At 41.7% G+C, this 21664-nt stretch overlaps 1 protein-coding gene across 4 annotated transcripts in view; it reads right to left on the reverse strand.

Moving 5' to 3' along the window:
* The window catches only part of ATAD2 (ATPase family AAA domain containing 2), a 116545-nt gene extending 94940 nt beyond the window's left edge, over positions 1-21605 (reverse strand). For 2 of the 4 annotated variants that reach the window (XM_067531061.1, XM_067531085.1), the window contains exons 1-6: positions 18406-19057; positions 9528-9670; positions 4686-4735; positions 3399-3552; positions 1334-1436; positions 46-133 (exon numbers count right to left, since the gene is read on the reverse strand). In XM_067531061.1, the coding sequence (XP_067387162.1) occupies positions 46-133; positions 1334-1436; positions 3399-3552; positions 4686-4735; positions 9528-9670; positions 18406-18648 (781 nt within the window). In that variant the 5' untranslated portion in view covers positions 18649-19057. Of the gene's footprint in view, positions 1-45; positions 134-1333; positions 1437-3398; positions 3553-4685; positions 4736-9527; positions 9671-18405; positions 19058-21558 lie in introns of those variants that run through there. The other 2 variants (XM_067531077.1, XM_067531068.1) reach the window with 2 other exon arrangements.
* Between the last annotated feature and the right edge of the window lie 59 nt (positions 21606-21664).

Here is a 21664-nt window from a genome sequence, read left to right on the forward strand (position 1 = left end):
ATGTTCAATACAACACAATAAAGAAAATTAAAGATAAACAATGACCTGCACTGCCATCTTGATTATCAGTGGTTTCTTCATCAGTTCTTTGTTCTCTCTTTTGCTTTCCTCTACTGTACATATCAAGATTTTCCTAATTATGAGAGGGGAGAGGAAAAAAAATCAGTGACAGTTATATATGCAACTTTGCATATACTCCAGTACCTGTAGCATGGACACTATATACAGCAAATTTATCAAGATATTGTACATACATAAAAGGCTAAATTAAAGTGCAGTTCTACTTTGCAGAAGAACTAAAAGATGGCATTGGAAGGCCAAGTTTATTGTCTCTAAATATTCACATCAAGCATACTTCATTTCAGTTTAAGTAATAAATTAAACCCAATCTGAAAACTATATACCTAATATTGAGTAGAATGTTAAGTAATCTAAGAACTAGAAAGGGCCCATCTCTTTAAAGTCAGTTCACTAGCTGCTTTGCCTCTGTCTTCTCAGTTAATGCCTTCGTTCATGGACAGTAAAATTAGGAAGGACGATAACAAGCACCCTGAAAGAACTTCTTCCAGCAACAGTGAAAAGAATGGAGCTGCACATATAAGTTGCAAATTTCTCAACTGTATGTATCTCTCTTTAAGAGAATATCTGAGGTGGTAACATGTTAAGATGAAGCAGGCAAATAAGAGCTGAAAGTTTAGTCATAGCAACACACAGAGTAAGAAGGTGCCTTTTTAAAGCTATAAATAAACTTTCCATACTAGCACCATTCTCTATGTTTGCTTTAACCCGCAAAATAGAATAGAAATTGACAGATGAGGATCAAAGCTACAACAGATAAACATACTGGTTGCGTTTATGCACTGGAGGCCTAATCAGCTAGCAATCCTTTTACAGATTTAAGTCAAGTTTATGTTCTTTTAGTTTTTATTAAGAAATAAAGTTTTAAAAGATTGAAATAATTGTCAGTAAATACAAAATATCTATTCAAAACTGGTAATAAGACTATTCAGAAGATAGAATATAATGTTGTAAGTCACAGTGAAATGCGGTTAACAGTGTGCCAGTATTTTATATTCTCTACCCCTCTCAATATAACCAATATGAAATGCAAGAGACTGTGGCTGAAAACAAAACCACCTCCTGTTGCTAGAGGATATCATGTCTTATGACCATCATTCTAGAAAGCAAAAATAAAAATGGTATTGGATCATGTTATTCTTTTTGCAACAGCTTAATTCAATTATATTAAAAATAAAATACAATTAAACAAATCTTTTGACTGTCTAAAAGGCAGCCCCTTATGCATCTAAAGAAATACTGAGTACATATTTACTTCCTCTGCATCATTGAACACCCCAAGGTCTTCCAAGTCTATCATTCTGCGTCTATGCATCTTCTTCATGTCATCCATTTTTTGTAATACTGCTTCTGCAGTGCTGATATAAAAAGAGTGATATGTACATGAGTTCATCAGACAGTATGGAAAAAGAAAACAGTGTATCAGTTAGCATGAAATTTCAACGTGATGTGCTTAAAGTGACAGTCAAACTGAGGTGTAGTCAGTTTTTTAAAAACTAAGTTTAAAAACAGTTTCAGATGCTGTACTTGCCCCTTAATCTCGACCATTTTCGTGGATTTACAATCTACAAATCAACTTTTTCTCTTTTTTTTAAACAATGTTTCTTTCCTCTATTGCTGTGTGAAAAACCCACGAAAATGGGAAAAACCACAATTATACAATAGAGAAATATTTTTCTAATGACTTACAGTTATTGAAGTTTTTAGTGCTATTTGTGGTAGTACTAAGTAAATAATTTTCAGTCAGAAGAATTATTTTAAAATGACAGTGTCCCTTTAAGAGACAACAGGACAAAATGTTTATTCGCAAATAACTGTACTTCTAAACTTAGTATTGTTTTTCTTTAGTTACACTTACTAGACATGCACCCTATTGCTGTTGAGCTTTGAGAATCTTCAGAAAAGCAATGCCTACTGAGGCTACACAAGTGCCATCCTATAGCACCAAACATTCAGAGGCTATGAAAGGAAGAAAACTCCAGCACTAATGAAGTCCCTAAGCCAGCCAATTCCTTCCTTAGCCACAAGAGAAACTCCATCACTTAAGGGCCCAACCACCAAATTGTACACATGTGGAATAAGAACTCTTTAGAACATAAGGAGTTCCTGACACCAAGGATGTTGCTGGACCAATCAGTTACTATCTGGAGTAGGCTTCTTTGATGCCTAAGATGGTGATAGAAACACTAGGGTCCCAGAATCAACCAACTCCTTTCTTGGAACAGTTTATTCTTAAGTCAGAACAGACAGGAGACAGTATTTGCTTTTTTTGTACCAAGCTACCAGCTTCCTCATCACTGGCATTTTCTGCACTGAAGATGGTGTAACCAGCTGTTGATTGCAAAGTGGAACATGGGCCCTCTTTCATAAGACAAGCCTAGAGCTGCTTGATCCTATAAGCAAGGGTTAATAAAGGTACACAGGCAACAATCCAGGAACTGAGTCTCAAAGCGCAGAGTTTGATGCATACATCTTTAAACAAAAGATGGGTGTAAAATACACCTTTAAATTGAGTCTTGGTAGATCTTTGAAGACTGGATTAGTCATAACTCTCTAGGACAGGGGTGTCAAACTCATTTGCTATGGTGGGCCAGATTTGAATTAAATGTACTTCAAGTGGGCCATACATACCATAAATAAAAATACTAGGCACTTTTGGAGCGCTGCGTGTCGTGCACACAGTGCCAGAGTACACAGATCTTGTGGCAGCGTGTGACGTCGCGAGCCTCTGGCGGCAACGCACGACACCACCAGAAAGTACAACACTGCGAGATGTTGTGGCAGCACGCGCTGCTGCCAGGGGCTAAATCAAAAAGGTTGGCGGGCCGTATCTAGCCCACGGGTTGGATGTTTGACACCCCTGCTCTATGGGCTAAAACCAGGGTCAAACTGGCCTCACTGCACAACAGTGAAGACTACAATAAAATTCTAAATTAAAATTCTAAAAACACTAACATCAACTATAGGAAAAGCTTGGGGATCAAGAAATGTTCTCCAAACAGGGAAGAAAGGTGCTACCACTCACAATTGACTGCAGACAGGAAGCAACAAGGTGGCTGGGACCACATGGTCTTTTTATAACCTTAGTTCTGAACACTTGGTGCCACGAGCAGTAGGTTGTGCATTCCAATGGGTATTGCATTATAGAAGGCTTTTGGAACTCAGCAGTGCAATGGGAACATATATAAAGAATTCTCAGAGTCAATTTATTTTTGGCAAACATTTGTAATAAGTTTAGCTCACATGGCATTCAAGCACATACTTGTAAGCAAGCTTTTAGGGACTGTTTTACCATATTTAAAGAACAGAAAGACACTTACTTGGTTATAAGCTTGTCAAACAAAACGGACTGGTTTGTAGTACTGTAACGGCTTCGACGGATTCTGCAACTGCGACGTACCTCCACATCCCCACTCTCTTCATGGACTTGTTCAGTGGCTTTCACATCAGCACTGGTTTTCAAAGGCCTAGTAACTGAAATTACTATGTTTTTAAATGTACAGTATTAAAGAACACATTTTCCCCAAATATAAGGAAAAATCTTGCAAAAATCCACCAGTTTTGGACTTTTGTTTAAATACATGATTATGTGAGTTACTGTTATGACTGCAACTTTAATTTTTAAAATTAAATAAATGATAAGTACTTCTACACATTAAATTCTATACTTAAAAATACTCATATACAAATTCTCTCTCTAACAGATTTTAGAAAATGTAACCAGCCAATATACATATGCAGTTTACATTCTAATTAAGAGCAAACTGGAATAATTATTCCTATCTTGTAAAACAGAATTGTGCATGATTTTAATCTACATATTCTACTTTTAAGATGTTTTCCTTCACTGATTAATACAAAGTTGTATCATACAAATATTTTTAAATACAGGAGGCAAGCAATTCACAAAGAACTATTTTGGGTGCCTCAATTTTTGAATACTCAACTTGACAGATTAAAGGAACCAGATTTTCATAGGATCAGTGTTCATGCTTTCAGGAGATTTAATTTGTAACAAGTTGCGCACTCACATACTAAAATACTCAAAACTTCAAGTCACTTTTGAATAATCTGGCCAACATTTATACATGGCATTGGTCACCTCACACTAAAGGCATGCTATTAAAATAGTTAACACACGGGACAGTGAAATAATCACTACTATATCACACAGTTAAGTGATATTTTATGTAGTTTTAAGTCAAATAAAGACTGTATCATTAAGTTTAGGTTTATAGCAAACACGTAGGTTTTAATGACGGGGTTACCAGTTTACTTTAAACAATGAGAAGTTGAGTGCAAAACCTATAGTTTGCCATATTCCAGGTACTGCTCTTGGCGTCTATCAAAATCATAAGGATGCATGTAATTCCAACACCCTACTATGGCCCAATCGGTAATTTTCAATGACATGGAATACTGCATATAATTTATATTAGTTCTGCCATTAAAAGTTAGTTGCCTGAAAATGAGCTAAGAATACTAAGTAATTTATTCAGCACTGCAGGTTGATTTCAAGTGAAACAATTTAAGTTAATTGAAAACACAGGCACTTTAAAGCCTACTACTAATTAAAAATGGGAAAAGATTTTATTTGCTTCCTTTACCTTTTTTACAATCTTCATTTTTTTTGTCAGCCTGCAGCTTAGCCGACTGCCTATATAAAGAAAGGGGAAATATAAGAGTTATTGCACCTGTTTAACCCAATTTGGGCATCAATTTCTAGATTTCACTATCTTTAAAAAAAATCAAAGTTAAAACACAGGCTCATGCAGACAAAAGATGTATTATTTTTATAGGGTCCAAAGAGCTCAAAAAGGATCAGGACACTGAATGCACAGATATAGGTCTGGGAGAGCATTTGTAATTCCAGACTTGGAAAGATATAATTGATTTGCCCTACTGAAGATCTAAAGTTTGAAAGGCCAATTCTAAAGTTACAAAAGGACTGATACGTGAAGCATACATATATAACTGTGGAGTTTTTCTTGGCTTTACTATAGTATATATGACAAAGAGGTAGTACATCCACCTTATACAAACAATAGTAGTTACAGGCAAAAAAAATTAAATTATCCAAATGCTAAGATTTTGAAGCAAATATTAAAATTCACTTGGCCATGATACACTCATCTTTTCTATTCTTTTTTAGTTTTAACTGTAAAAATTTAACACAGTATGGTCCAATCTTTATATTGCTCCACTCCCTGCTCAAACACAACATAAACTGACCAGAAAGCAGGGTGGATGATTTTATTTTAATTTAAACCAGATTTTTTTGATTTTTTAAAAATCATCAATATATACTAAATTTCTCTCTCATTCAAAAATAACAGTTACAATTAAATCTCATCACAAACATGCTAAACCTACACTTACAGTCTCTCAAAAATGAATTAATGGCTCTAGTCTGTCCAGCCTAACTACTTGCTCTTGCTTCTTGAAAGTTCTGGGCTTTCAGTTTCTGTTTCTAAGCAGACTAAAGTCACGTGTGCAAAGAAAGACACAGGCTGGATAGGATTGTTACTGTTCTGTGCTTATGTGGTGGTGGAGCTGGGCCAAACAAGGCAGAGGAGTTAGTTAAGACACTGTCTTAAAGACAGAGACAAAGGACGGAGGCAGAGTAGAAATGAACAGTAGAGTGGACTGGAAAGAAAAAGGGAAGACATTATTCAGTGTACACACAGCTTCCTATATTCCCCCACACTTTTGCCACAGAAAAACTATCATGGCTTCTGGACATAAGAGAGACTATATCTGGGAATATTTTAAAGAAATTCCTTCCCTGGATAAAAAAGGAAAACCTGTCAAGTGTAAGCAGTTCAAGGAGGAGATGCAGGGCCTAGTTGCAAGAATGAAACATCATAATAAAAACTGCTTATTGGGAAAAAATGATGTGGATGAAGATGCAAATATGTCTGAAGAACAATGTGGATCAACTGGTTAGTAATTTTAAATAATTCACTTTGCAATGCATCATTCTTCAATACTCTCTCTATGCCTTTTAGTATAAATGTGATTTAACAAATTCCCAAGCTGTTTGCTATGTTGGATGTTGCTAGAAAAAAAAGTATATCTTAGCTAATCCTTATGGCTTGCTAGATTCTAAACCTAGTTAACTAATCAATCACCCAAGCATACGGGACAGAAAGCTGCAATAAGAGAAATCTTGAGTTGCCAGTTGCCACTTTCTTATTTTATATTACATAATACATGCCCCTTATTTTGGAATATCATGACCACAGACCTTAATGGTGATGCCATAAGTCTATTCCCTATTTTACTTTGGCATAACTCAGCTTCCCCAAGGGAACCCCATCCTATACTTGTTTTCTCAAAAAACAGAAGTGCCAGTGAGTTCTATAGGGCTTACTCCAAAATTAAGTGCACTCTAAGTGCAATCAGTCTTTGCTTTTTTGGTAATTTGGAATCAGATCTGCATCCTTGCTGAAAAAAATGTAAATGATTAACTGAATAATAGAGTGAGAAGAACTGAGAAGAACGACTATTCAAAATCATTTTTGAATTTTGTTTGAGGATTCCATTTACGAATAAGAGACTGAGTGTGTCTGCACCAACTTCAGAAGCATCCAGTGGTACTTTTAGCAGCAGTGCTGCAACTAAACTTATTTCAGACAACAAAGTATCAGTAGCAAGCAAAAGATTTCAATCATTCAGTAAAACCACTACTATTGTAGGAAGGACCAGCAAATACCAACAAGACACCACAGATCAGTGTTTTTCAATTGGTGTTCTGCGGAACACTGTTAGGGTTCCGCGAGCAGCTGTTCTCCGTGCTGCCGAAAAAGGGACGATGTCCCGGATTTTTCAGCGGAGGGTATCAAGTGTAAGTGTAATTTAATTTATATTTATAATTTGCTTATTTTGACTTTTTTTGGCCCCATATGTAAAAACACTTAAGAGTTTGGGGGGTTTTGCAATTATTTAATCGAGTTCAAAAGGGTTCCGTGGCCAAATTTAATTGAGAAACACTGCCATAGATGAAAAGACTGCTCTGTTCATCTATGCCACAAATTCCCTTTTTCACATTGTTAACAATAAACACTTCATTGACATGGTTGAGTCCCTACGACCAGGCTACACTCCACCTGGTAGAGCAGACATTGGTGGAAGATTGCTAGATACAGTGTCTGAGAAGGAACTTGTGTGCAAGAAATACTGAGGGGAAATTTGCCAGTTTAAGCCTTGATGGGTGGAGCAATGTACACAATGATCCAGTAATATGTGCCTGTGTGACAACAGAAGATGGGGTTGCATATCTTTCAGAAACAATACATACATTGGGAATTGCCCACACAGAATATTTAAAAGTAGCAGTGAAAGCTGCAATAAACTGTGAACAAAAATTCAACTGTCAAATGCACAGTTTTGTCACAGACAATGCAGCAAACATGGCAAAGATGAGAAGATACTTAGAAGAAGAAATGGAAAGATGCTCCTTAACATATGGTTGCAGTGCATTTAATACATCTTTTAGCCAATATGTCTTCTCTAGGAATAAAAGAAAATGTTGCTGAAGTCGCAAAATACTTCCGTAACAACCATTTTGCTTCAGCTTCACTGAAGAGAGCAGGAGGATCCAAACTAATTCTCCCTCAAGATGTTGGATGGAATTCTGTGGTTGATTGTTTTGAACAATTTATTAAGAACTGGCCTATTCTCATAAAACTTTGTGAAGAAAAACGTAATAAAATAGATGGAAGTATCTCATCTAAAGTATCTAACATTTAATTAAAAAGAGGAATGTAGAGGATATGCTCAGTATACTGAAGCTTTTATCCATAGCCTGAAACAAACTTCAGAGAAATTGTTGCTGCATTGCTGATGCTGTCGAAATTTGGAAGGCACTTCAAGAGACATTGAAGAAATACCTCACCAGAAAGTTAAACTGCAGGCAACAAAGAGGCAAATGGATCAAGCACTAACTCCATCTCATTTTCTTGCGAACATTCTCAACCCCAGATATAAAGGTAGATGCCTGACTTCTGAAGAAGATGCTGCTGCCATGGCATGGACATCTCAAAATCACTCCTCAGTTATGTCAGTCTTAATAAATTTCAGGCCTGGAACGGAACCATTTAAACAGTACATGCTTACTGATGATGGTTTGAACGAAGTCACTCCCCTGAATTGGTGGAAATCATTAGCCAGGCACCTTGAAACAGAGTTCCTTCAGTTGCTAAGCCAACTTTTCACAGCAAGCTTCCTCTGCAGGCACACAGAGAATATTTTCATCGTTTGGTATTATTCACTCAAAGCTAAGAAATTGACTGGAAGTTGAAAAAGCAGGAAAACTCATATTTCTGTTTCAGTCTATGAATAAAAATGACAGTGGGAGTGGGGAAGTTGAGAGCTGTTGTAGAAGTTTTAAGGATAGTGTACCTTTAGTGTTGTGATGACTTGTCTGTTAGAGTTAATAAAATTTGAAAATTAAAAAAAAAGTTTAAGGACAGCTGGCAACTTGACTGCTGCAATTGCAAATGTGAAACATTTATGATTTAGTTTAATAAAATGTAAGTGCTATTGTGTTTGTGTGTGATTTAATTCTTACCATTCCTAATGTACTGCTGCAGCATCTGCAACTTGACAAAGGTAATGAGTATTATGTACTATTTCCTAAATTAATAAAAATCAAGGTATCTAAAAAATTACACAAAGCATACCCTTCTAGATGTTGTAAAATGCTGTATTGGAGTTGTAAATTAACATGTTTTAGTGATCAGATTTGCACCATTGTTTAAGAAATGTGGGAAACTTGATTTAAATCAGCGATTTTCTCTTGATGATTTAAATCATGATTTAAATTGCCTTGATTTAAATCAATCCACCCTGCCAGAAAGCAGATGGAAGAACCAGTTCGGCAGGAATGCATAAGTCAACTTGCTAAGAGTGAATGGGAAAGTCTGTTCTCAGCCACTGACAAGGACACAAATATGACTGTGCTAAAAAGACAAAAAACTTTCCCTGAAAGTATGGTTTTTTTCCCAAGAAGTTATCAGCATTTGAAAACAGATTCTTAGAATAAAGAGTCTCCTACCTTAACATTAAAGGGATACTATCAGCTTTTATACCACTCATATCTGAAAAATTGACCTACCATTGTTTCAAATTACAGTTAATATTACCCTAAGTAGAAGATTTGAAAAGAGGATCTTTATTTTCTTAGCTTGTTTGCTCTGTGCATGATAGCGTTGTGTAAAATTAGTTTCACCTTTCCCTGTTTGTGGAGATTCTTAACACAGCAGTGGAAGAGACATTCTTCCCCCACCCGGCACCCCCCAAATACCTGTTTGTAAAAGAGCAAAAATTAGAAGAAGGATCTAGGAGCTGGTGGAATACGTGAAACTACTTTTACTCCTCCTCTGCTTTAAGTGACTAGATTTCAATTTAACAGAGACTATTAAAAGACACGGAAAGAGAACAGTTACCTTGTAAAGTGTCTTCCATTAACATTTTCACTTAACATTTCCATGCTTTTGCCAAAGCTAAAGTCTGAAGAGTCCAGGTTATTTTTTCTCATTGATCTTAAGGAACGTCCAGTGAAACATTTAATTTTTTCAGAAGAAAATTCCTAGGAAAATAAAGAAAAAGAAAATGTTTCTAGTTGAACTACGTGCATTCAGTAAAAAGGGAAAATTACTTCTTGCCTGTGAATTTTCATTCTAGGACCCTCCAAGTCAGTGAGTATTCTACATCTCCATTGAACGAGGAGGCAGCCCAGATCTTTATTCAGCACCTGGGTTTTGGACTGCTCCTCAGGAAAAACCCTCTAGAATAGCTTCCAAAATGTAAAAATACTAAGGGTACGTTACTGCTACAGCAGCACAGCTATGGTACTGCAAATGTGCCGCTGTATCACCACAGTGTAGTAGATGCTTCTTACATGATTGGAAGGGGTTTTTCCATTGATGGAGTTAATCCACCTCTCCGAGAGACAGTAGCTAGGTCAACAGAAGAATTCTTCCGTCGACCTAGCTGCATCTACACTGGGTTTTAGGTCAACCTAACTACAGCTTTTCACAGCCCTGAGCATTGTAGCTACATCAACCTAATTTTGAAATGTAGACCAGCCCTCAGTACTATTCAACTCAAACCACTTGCAGCAGAGCCTTGACTTGAAATTTAGGGATTTCCTGGATGAACACCTTCCTTTTCAAAATAATTAAGAAAGCAACAACCAAAAAACACCCCTACACATAATGCAATCCTTCAAGGGAGGACATTTGGACAAGGACTGTTGGACATGGAGGGCCTGAGAATGAAAATTCACAGGTAAGACATCGAATTTTCCCTCTATCAGTCCCTTCCATGGCCTACAGTCTTCACTATAGGATGTAAAAATCAGTAGGTCATCCCTAAGGAGGCTTCCATTTACCCATGCAGTAAGAGTTACTGGGACACCCTGTTCTGTAACAGCCTTCTACCAAATGCTGCATCTGTAGGGATCAGGATGTCTCGTGTTAGAGAAGTGTGGAGATGTCTCTGTGGTAGCCTTGCAGACCTCCTAAGATGTGTGATCTCTGCTCACAAAACCACTGCTTTTTTCAGAGTGCATAGTAATGAAAAGTTCTAACTGAGACTTTGAACACATAGGCACATCTAATTTATGCCACTTCTACTTTCTGAGGATGTCTGGATTCAATCAGAAGGGCAATACCACCACTTCTTATTATTATATGAGATTGTGGATACCTTGGTGATGGAGGCCTGGTTAGTTCACAGAGCTACCATGTTTGACAGAAAATATAACTGAAGTTTCATTGAGAGCATACCAAGCTCTGAAACCCCCGTTGGACAAGGTGGTGGTGAGCAGGTAGCTTATTTTCGATGAGAAAGAGACCTACCAGCTACAAAGCTGAAAGGTGGTTTTATTAGGACTCATAGGCGACAGATCAACATCATGACAGGAATGTACATATTGCCAGAGGACTGAGAAGAGTGGTGGTCTTTAGGAATGCATTATAGACTCTAAACTCAGAGGAGACCAATATGATCATCTAGTCCATAGCTTCTCAACCTGTGGTACAGGGGTACGTGGTGAAAAACCCAGTGAAGGGAGGCAGGTGGCAGCTGCCGCTTCCCGCCCAGTCCCAGCTCCCAGAGTGGAAAATTGAGTGTTGGGTTACTTATTAAAATTTTCAGAAGTTAGGGGGTACGTGCTACTTAAAAGGTTGAGAAACACTGATCTAGTCTAACCTCCTGCACAACAGGCCACAGAACCTCACCCATCCACTTCTGTAATAGACCCCGACCTATGACTGAGTTATTAAAGTCCTCAAATCATGGTTTAAAGACTTTAAGGTACAGAGAATCCACCAGCAAGCAAGCCATGCCCATGTTACAGGGCAAAAACCCCCAAGAGCTTTTGCCAATCTGCCCCGGGGGAAAGTTCCCTCCCAACTCCAAATATGGTGATCAGTTAACCCCTGAGCATGTGGGCAAGACTCACCGGCCAGACACCCAAAAAAAAAATTCTCTGTAATAACTAAGAAGCCACCCCTTCTAACGTCCCTTCACAGGCCACCAGCATATCTACCACCAGTAGTCAAAGATCAGTCAATTGCCAAACTAGACCATACCATCATACCATTCTCTCCATAAATTTATCAAGCTCAATTTTGAAGCCAGCTAAGTTTTTTGCCCCCACTACTCCACTTCGAAGGCTATTCCAGAACTTCACTCCTCTGATGGTTAGAAACCTGTGTGTAATTTCAAGTCTAAAACTTCCTGACAGCCAGTTTATATCCATTAGTTCTTGTGTCCACATTGGCGCTGAACTTAAATAATTCCTCTCCCTCCCTGGTATTTATCCCTCTGATGTATTTATAGAGAGCAATCAGATCTCCCCTCAACCTCCTTTTGGTTAGGCTAAACAAGCCAAGCTCTTTGAGTCTCCTCTCATAACAACGGTGATGAGGGATTGGTTTCTTATAATGCAATCTACCTTAGGTTACTGACTTGCACTTTTAAGAAATGTTGACCATGAGCCTCTGGGTCAGGCCACTTTATTTAAAAAAAAACCCAAAACCCCAAACATAGAATGTCTTTCGCTTCAACTGATTGGTGTCCCTTGTAACACCAACATCTAAACATCAAGTGAGTCACAAAAGGATGTTGATGTATTTCCTCTTAGCTGCTAGGAGGGCTTTTATCACTTTCTCAAAGTGAGAATTTTATCTCCTTCCTCTCAGCTTCAAGCGTACCTCTCCACTGATGGCTTAGTGGATACTGTTCAGGATAGGTTCCTGTTACACTCTTCTGTGTGCATGGGTTTGCTGGGAGTTTGAGAGGAGGTTCCAGTTACATCTAGTTCAGGTCTGAGAACCCAGACATGAGAGTTAATGAGAAGGTTGATTATAATCGCTATGGCCTCTTCCTTCACCATCTCTTTTACCATCTTTACTCTCTAGTTAAAAGGGGAAAAGGAATAAAAGAGGCTGTCATAGAATGACTGGCACCTAAGGGTGAGCTAGGGCTAAGTGCATCTGTGCCTTATTAGTACCCCCAATTTTGGTAAACTGATTGGGCCTAGGAGGAGGGCATCTTTTGAGTCTTCTAATGGGATGAGTTATTTCCCTTCTAGGAAAGAGAAATTGTATAAATTAAATCCTGCTGTGAGGAATGAAACAGCAAGAGAAATAAGCACAGCTGTGTGATCAGCTGCAGCTGGAGAGTACTCTTAGATCCAGCCAGGACCAGTGCAGGACTGACTCAGCAGAGGCTGAGCTTTAGAAGAGGGACTCTACAGAGCAGCCTAGAATTGCATGAGACTACATGAGAGAAGGTTGCTGTGAAAACCCTACACCTCAAGAGTGAAAAGGGCTAGGAAATAGCCAAGGCGGCTGGAATTTATGTTTAGGTGCTTAAGGAAGGCTGAGCCAAACTGGAGAAGGCTGCTCCTTTACGGAGCAGCTTGCAGCTATGGGAGACTGTGGCTCAGGAGAAGAGTCCTGGGAATCCTCCCACCCCTCTACAGGAAAGAAGGCTGGCGAAATAGCCTTAGATTGTTCGTTGCAGAATATGAACTCCACCCTCCTCAGCTATGTCTACCCTACAGTTTATGTTGGTCCAATTTAGGTCATTCAGGGGTGTGAATAAGCTACTCCCCTGAGCAATGTAAATTACACCAACCTAAGCCCTGCTGTGGACAGCACTATGTTAGCAGGAGAGTTTCTCCCGCTGCCATAGCATCAGCTGCTTGTGGAGGTGGTTATATTATGCCCAATGGAGCTCTCTCTCATCAGCACAGAGTGTCTCCACCAGATGCACTGTAGTGCTGTATGTGTAACTATGCCCTTATGTAACTGCCCTGTATGTGTAACTATGCCTCAGAGGAGAACTGTGTTTGCCCAAAGGGAGAGACTGGGGAAAAATGAGTTTTTCACCAGCGATGAGTAGGAAATGCTGCAGAGTTGGTCCATATATCTTGACTGAGGCTTTTTTGCCCACTTCAAGATTAAAAGGACCACATTCTCCAATTTTGGGTGTGTCTGTCTCATGTAGTACCTCTTGGTTTTTTCCAGCTGGACTTAAATGCCTATAGGTTCATCAATAGGCTTTCAACATGGCCTGTGATGCAACAAAACATTAACTGATCTAGACTGCATTCCCCTCCTTCTAAGTGAGTCTTGCTGAGCCAGTTGACCCTGATTTTCTTTCTTGGTGTAGAACTGAGGAATAGTGTCCACTTCTAGATCTGAACAAGGCTGATTCTCTAAGCGGTGATGAAGATTATACACACATACCATGCTTCTGAAGAGTCGTCTGCAGATGTGGAGGGGTGCACTTGACAATCCATAGCATGAGACAGGTTATACTCCATATCTACTTCTTGAGCTACATTTCCCCTGATCTACTCCATATAAGAGTCAAAATATGTTTCCCAGGCATAAGGTCTGCTATCTAGACCCAACATCAGGTAGCTGTTAAATAATTAAGAATGAATTCACCACAAGATACTAGTACTGGATCTCTGATAAAGTACTTTGTATAATGATTTGTTTTAATTACAGGCTAGAAGCAAAGCTAGAATTGGGCTGGGAATCCATACAAGGATAGCCTGGGGTTGAATCTGAGCCTTTTATCTTAGGAGGGTGTGCTAACAAATGGCAAATCAGACACTATCTTCTGTCTCACTCCTGAATTAAAAATGGTCTTGGCCAATATCTTAGCTGCTAGACTTTTGTGAGGGTTGTAACTAGTCCTTCTACTTGTTCATTCAAAACCATGCTTTAGAAGGGTTTTAGCAATGGCTGCTGGGCTCAGTGTATCATGATTAGAAGGTTATTCAGACAAGGACAAACACATTTCCTTTTCACTTATGGCACCCTTCAGGGACATGTAGTTGGACGTTTTAAATGCACAGCAAATCAGAGTCCAGTGCAACATCAGTCTTGGAAAGTGGACTAGGGAAATCTATTTTAAAGCAGATTTTATGTACTTTTTTAATGCACGCTCACAGTGGCCTCCCAGTAGATTATAGACCTCTACAATAAGATTAGTACAAATAGCTCTCGCTGTCTAGCCAGTAAAGGAAGAGAAAAATGTGCTGGAATAGTCAAGTTCAGGAAAAGGGACTCTGACCAAATCTCAAAGAATGCTCAAGAAGGGTGAAGAAACAGAGGCAGGAATTGCATGCAGACTTTTCTTATTTTGCATAGATCTGTATTCCTCTTGTGTTATCTAAAGTAAAGAGTGATTGTTTTTGGAAATCCTTCTAGAAAAACCTGCGTCTGTTTGCTTCAACTTTCATACATCCCCAAAGGGGTAAACTAGAAGCTAGAGTAACCACAAGAATGGAGCTCTGGAAAAAATGTGTGCTTAAGAGTTGAGGTGATACTGGGGGACAGGAGATCAGCACTGGTTCTCAGTGCTGGACCATGGGCTCCCAATTCCAAGGAAGGATTATGAAAGTCTGTGTGCTAGAAATGTGCCAGAAAGTCTGCAGACAAAGAGGAACATAAGAATGCTCAGGCCCCGCAGAGCAGCCTGGCAAGTGTCCAACAGCAGGAACTTGACTAGGGCTGTGAGAGGCTGCAGGCATGTATTGCACTTGTCACTCTTACGAAAATAAGTAGCCACTTTAAGACCATTGGAAGGGGAGAGGAGGTAGGCCTATCTCCCAGGGAAGGGAATCAGTAGTATGGAGTAAAATGATTCAGAGTGGGACTGATATATTCTCTGAATGCAACTTGTTCAACCATCTCAGCATGTATCTCACCCACATGCTACGTTTTGCTGCAGCCTGCTCAACAGTGTCTGCATGGAACTTCTCCCCATGCCATCTGGGAGCCTGGGACCTGCTGTCTGTGGCTATTTCTAAGGGGAGGAGACATTCTGTCTTCCTCACCCAGATCAGAAAAAGTCAGAAGGATTTTTGTTTAGTTTAGAAGTTTTGAGTGAAAAGACTTAAAGACACTGAAGAAACTGACAGTTAAAAAGTCCTGCGACAGCTCTGCTACAAAGAGAGACCTGAAATCTCATGTGTGATGCTTGTAGACAGAATTCTGAAGAGTTCCTCCTGAACAGCAGTCCTAAGCCCAGGCTCAAAGCAAAGATCTATTCTGCCTCCAGCTGCTATGGAGACAGGAAATGCCCCAGACACAAGGGGACCAAGAACTTAGTTTTCAAAAGATACTCAACCACACAGACCTAACATTTCTCAAACTAAATTGTGACATACAAGTTTGAATTTCATTCTCTTGTGATGTTTTGCTAACTGGTAGCAATCCTGGAATTTAGTTGGGCATTTCAAATCCCTTTGAACATCAAACTCCCAAATGTTCCTTCTGGGCTGCTCTCATACTTACTCTGTCGGGGAAAGTTAAAAATGTAGTTCTGTTTTTAAATTATGCAAATATGAAGCTTTAAGACTATTTTGAACTTAATTTGAAAAACCTTTGTTTTGCACTTCAGAAGTGGCATGTACATACATCTTAAGTGGGAATGTCATGTATACCAGAGAGATATTTAGTTGTGAAGTAGTTGTGGACGTTTGAATTTCACATACTGAACATTATTTTCCTTCCCAATTGAAGTATATATCTCAGCCAGACACCTGCTGTTCTTACTGTGGGTACTTAATATAGTCATGGCAACATTTAAGGGATTCCAGAAGACTTTACAGAGGGACAGATCTTGGTGGAGCATTTTGACCTGATTTAATTTCTGACCAAATTACCTTCTAGGTTTCAAACAGCTATATTCTGGATAACCAATAAAGAACTTAGATCTTTCATTTAGGATAAACCATGCATACACACCTTTCAATACAGTAATCCCTTAGCTTTTCAACTTGTTACCTATGAAGTGGTCTCCAGGTCATAAACTCAGAACATGCTGCTACAGCTGTACGAGCCCATCACAGGATGATATGGGAGTGAAAAAGTTGCAATTAAAGTAGCAGTATACCAATGCATTCCTATTTTATAATTTTAGGCATGGTATATAAGTGAAATGAAATGCACTACTCTATTATATTCTCTCGCTATTGTTTTTAATAGGTAAACCAGGATGATCATGACCAGTTCTGGGATGTGAGACATAATGGGGTGGAAAAAAATTTAGTGCATGAGGATGGGAATATTTTATACAATGTGTTCAGAGTAAGCAGGATGTCTGTGCATTTGTCGCTCCGTTGGAACTGACAAGACTTACCCTCTCTAGTTTCCAAGTTTTCCTTTAGACAAGGAGCTCAGGTCTATTCTCAGCAATTCCCTCCTGAAAAGGGAATCCTTCCCCCACTCTCCCATATGGACAAGAATTGAATTGGGAGAGTTGCATGGGCTCAGCAAGCTGATACTTTTTAGGACACTACAACTTTATGCTCCAACAGCTTCAGTCATTGTGTAAAAGTATGATCTGCTCTCATAGATTTGAGCAGGAATGTTAACTAACAACATTAGAGTTCAGAGTTAACAACATAATTTTAAAACTTTCATTGCTGACTACATGTTAATCTGCACAATCCACCACAGTACCATCTCATTTCAATGGTCTTGTCTTCATTGCTAACAGGTGAGTTTTCACCTGTGGTAACTAACACACTCGAGCTATCCTGCAGTAAAAAAATGGCAGAGTGTTACTTCGGCCTTGTCTACACTTAAAAAAATAAATTGACATGTGTCAAGTTACAGCCACCACTATAATTACAGCGGTGACTGATGTCCACACTGCTCTTCTTGGGTTGGTGGAGTGTGTCCTCACCAGAAGCATTTCCACCGACCTAAGGAGCAGTGTGGGGAGTTGAAAGCCACATCACTCAGCTCCCTGCTGGGAGCCCATAGGTTCCTGGGCTCCCTGTGGGCTGCCCCCCACATCCTGGTCCAAACCAGGAGATGGGTTCCAGCCACCTGTGGGCCGGCTCACAGCCTTGAGCTGGGCTCCAGCCACCAGAGGCTTCCCCTCCAGCCCACAGCCAGGAACTGGGAAGCAGCCCCCCTTCCTCCCCCACCTTTGCAGCAGCAAGAGCAGGACCCAGCCACCCACAGCTTTCTTGTCAATTTCAGCTGCAGCAGAGTGGTGAAATTGACAAAAATGACAGCCCCTCCACCTAAGGGGAAACAGTGCCTACATTGACACTGCATCACCCTAGCTATGCTGACAAAAGCCCTACACCTCTCGTCAAGGTAGTTTTATTTTGACAAAAAAAAACCCAGGGCTGTTTTGTACGCGGGGGGAGAGGGGATGCTTGCAGTGTGTCCACAAAAGCTGACTTTTGTGACAAAACTCTCCAGTATAGAGCAGACCTTACACTTATATACCCCTACCTCCTATAGTTAGAGCCACACAGTTTCAATACTAAAGACAAGGCCTAAGGCTCTGACTCTCGAAGGTACTGAGCAGGAGGCCCTGGAGCCAGCACTGGGGGCGAGACGCGAGTGTGACTACAGCTTCGCAGGTAAGGTAATCCCATTACCCAACCACAGGGCAGCGGGAACCCGGGGCAGAGCCAACACGAGCACCTCTCACCCCAGGCTGCCGCTGCTGAATGTCCTCCTAGACTAGTCTCTCCGGTGCTCCCCCACCACGGGGTTGGGCTCCGGGCTCGCACAGAGCTTGGGACGCCACGCCTCCCAATTTCACAGGAGGGGGCGGGGGACCCCGCTCCCGGGCACCAGGCCCGCCGGGAGAGCTCGGCTCCCCCTCCCCCACTTCACACTGGCCCTAGTCCCCCTCCCGTGGGAAAGGAGAGTCACCGCCGAGGCCAGGGTGGCAGCGAGGGAACCGAGCTCTTCAGGCGGGCCTGGCAAAAGTCGGAGAAGGCGTCACCCTGCCTGTCCGCAGCAGGGCCGCCCCGGTACTCACGCTGCCTGGGGACTCCGGTGTCTCCCCAGCTCCTCTGCTGCCTTTACTGCCGGAGACGGCGGCGTTCGAGCGGGTGCCCAGCCTGCGGCTCCGCGGCGCGGGTTCGCCCAGGGACAGGAACTCGGAGCTCGAGTCCATCAGGTCATAGAGGGATCCCTGGCTGTCCCGGGCCGCGGCAGACGGGACAGGGGGACGGCCGCCGCCGCTGCAGCCGCCGCCGGAGTTGCTCCGTAGCATCACCATGGCCGGGGCTGAGGACCCGTTTCGGGTGGGTTCGCCTGAGGGGGGCAGTGGCTTCTCTCCGAATTCTGGCGCCACAAACCGCGGGACGTCGCTTCACTACCCTACCGTCATATCCCTCCGCCTCCACCCCTCACAAGAGCCGTAGAGCGACTACTAAGAGACGGCGGTCTTGTGGCATCCGCTGTTACACTCACTCATGGGCCCTGCGGCACACTAGAGGAGACTGCTTCGCCCCGCTGTCCCTTTGGACTCTTTCTCCTTGCCAGTTAGTTCCGGACAGGGTGCGGAAGGACTCGGACAGATGGCGCCTGTATGGAATTTTTGGCGCGTGCAAAGTTGGTGGAGACTTTGCCCGGCTCTGATTGGCTAAGAGAAACGCGCTCAGCCTGCCTGTTCCACTGCTTCCTGCTGAAAGGAGATTCAATGCCCGTCGCTTAAAGAGACAGTGCCCGAGCGTTCAGACAGCTGTTTTTCGCGGAGCACGGTCCCTGCGGGTCGTTGTCACCCTGTCGTTCATGGCTGCCGGGCCAGCACACATCACGTGCTAGTTAAGAGACCCCCCCCCCCAGTCACCCACATTAAAGGTTTTCACTTTTTAATTATGCAAACTTGGTGCAGTTTCACTGTAGTGAGCCATAGCTTGCGTTAGCAAGGGGGATTGAACCCATGACCTGTGACACTCTACATCTGTAGTAGCAAGACCTTCCCTCAAGTTTTTTAAAAAACAGAGGCCTAAATTTAGGTTCCTAATCCATTTAAACTCCTGGAGTTTGGTTGGATTTTCAAAAGTGCTGGGTATCCAAAAACTAATTGGGAAAGTTTTGGGTATTTATACCTGTGAGTTCTTATTTTGGAAAATATTGGTGTTTGGCTCTGCTGGACCCAGCTAAGAGACTAGTAAGACTAGTAGCCTCCATATTCCATCACAAAAAGACTGCAATGATCACATTTTCACCCCAAAATAGACTGTTTAAGCAAAACAGGCTAATTTTTCATTAAAGACCCTCCCATTCTTCCTCTATTTCAGAGTTGCTCAACCTTTTAAGTAGCAAGTACCCCCTAACTTCTGAAAATTTTAATAAGTACCCCAACACTCCATTTTCCATGGGATTTTATATTTACAGACTAATGTGAGCCATATGTTGGAAGAAGGGCTGAGTATATAAGGCCGTGACATGACAGATGTCAGATCTAGTGTTGGTAGGGTTACCATCTTTACGCCGGGGTGCACAACTCAAGTATGTACCTGAGCTAGAGGTGATGTTGGCCAAAGGTAGGAGGCTTTGAGCGGCATGCCAATGCTGGGGAATATAAAGCACTGCACCTGATTTTTTGCCATAGATTTGAGAGGAAGGGGTGAGAAAGAGACAGGTAAAGAGAGCGAGAGAGAGAGACAGAGACAGAAAGAGAGGGTAACTGGTAAAATCTGGGGCTGTCATAGTTGTCAATTCCATTGCCCAGCTAGAGCAGTGAAATTGACAAGTTTTCTGAGCAGTGGGCTTTGAGCTTGGGAGTGGGGCTGCCACCTGGGCAAGTTGCAGGTGGCTGCTGCCTGGCTGTCAGCCCGGGAGGTGGGCAACTGCCACCCAATCTGAGCTGGGGGAGAGGAGGTTTCCACACCAGCTGGGACCCAGGGATGTTGGCAGGCAGCTGCTGCCCGTCTTCAAGCCGGGGCGCTGGAGGCTGTCCTTTGGCTCGGAGCTGGGGTGTGGGTGGCTGCCACCCAGCTGTGAGACCAGCTCGCGAGACACAGGAGGCTGTCACTGGGCTCCCACCTAGGAGCTGGGACCCAGCAGGAAGTGGGGGGCTGCTGCCCGCCTCCCCCAAGAGCCAGCGGCTGTCGCCCACCTCCCCTTCACTCTTTTTCCCCAGGTACTCCCTGCCTGTCTCTCACGTACCCCCAGGGGTACACATACCACAGGTTGAGAAACTATGCTCTATTTTGCTTCCCTCATCCTGAGCAATAAACCAAACTGAAGTTTCAAATAGTAAGGTTTCAGTCTCTCAAAAAAGTTTTAAACCTTGGAAAGTTTAGCATATTTCAATTAGAAATGGGGTGTAAGCTATAAAGATCATATCCAAACACCTCAAAAGCTGATGTGTTCTCATCCACCAAAAATTGAGACCCCTCTGTAGTTTTGATCTGATGCCACCATTGTGCAGAAGTGTCATGGCCTGGAAATAAATTAATAATTTTTTTTGTGAAGTTAGGGGGAAAAAAAAAATTGACCTTTCCACATACTCCTTTCTAAAGGTAGCCTTGCCCATCACCAAACTATGGAGCAAGACATAATTGCTATTAGAAAAAGTGCACGGCTCTTTTGCACGGCAGCTAATGAGCAAAGCCTTTTTTTAAAAATAGCATTTTATATTAGTAAACCTCAAGTGACTCTGTGTGATGCTACCTGTAAGCACTTCATAAAAATAAGCGAGTTTGTGTATTTCATGGTCCAGATGATGAAAGTCCCTTGTGCGGCCATTGGTTTTGCCAGGTTAAGCAAGTTTCTGCCAGTTTTGTGGGTTTTAAACTGGTTCAATAATCTCTTTCCACTGATTTAAAAAAACAAAAACCAAAAAACCATAAATAAATGTCTTGTATTTAATTTCAAATATCTGTTTGGCCATGTACAATCAAGACGGCCAAACACTTCTCTGGAGAGGTTTTCCGTGCACCCTGCTTCCTTTTCACCTCAGCATCTTCTTTCCTCTGGCTCAGGGCCAGTCCCTCCCTCACTAACAGGTGCAGATTCTATTCATCTGCCCTCCATGACTGGTGCAAGCCTCGCCCTCTTGTGCAGGCTCAGGGGCTGTCCTGGTCTCTCCCTTCCCTCCACTGTAAACTCAAGGTCTCCGCCTATCCTGATCTCTCTCCCCCGCACTGCTCGAGGCTCACTCAAGCCCTCTCACCACCCGTTGTTTCGCCTCCGGATCCTCCACCGTCTGGGTTGGGCTTAAGCTTCCTCTTTTGCCCACCGAGGCTCAAACTTTGCCCTCTTTCCGGTTTGGGGTAAAAAAA

This window comes from Emydura macquarii, unplaced genomic scaffold (genome assembly GCF_026122565.2).
Source record: "Emydura macquarii macquarii isolate MOO-44397 ecotype Brisbane River unplaced genomic scaffold, CSIRO-AGI_Emac_v2 contig_369, whole genome shotgun sequence".
Classification (NCBI taxonomy): domain Eukaryota; kingdom Metazoa; phylum Chordata; order Testudines; family Chelidae; genus Emydura; species Emydura macquarii.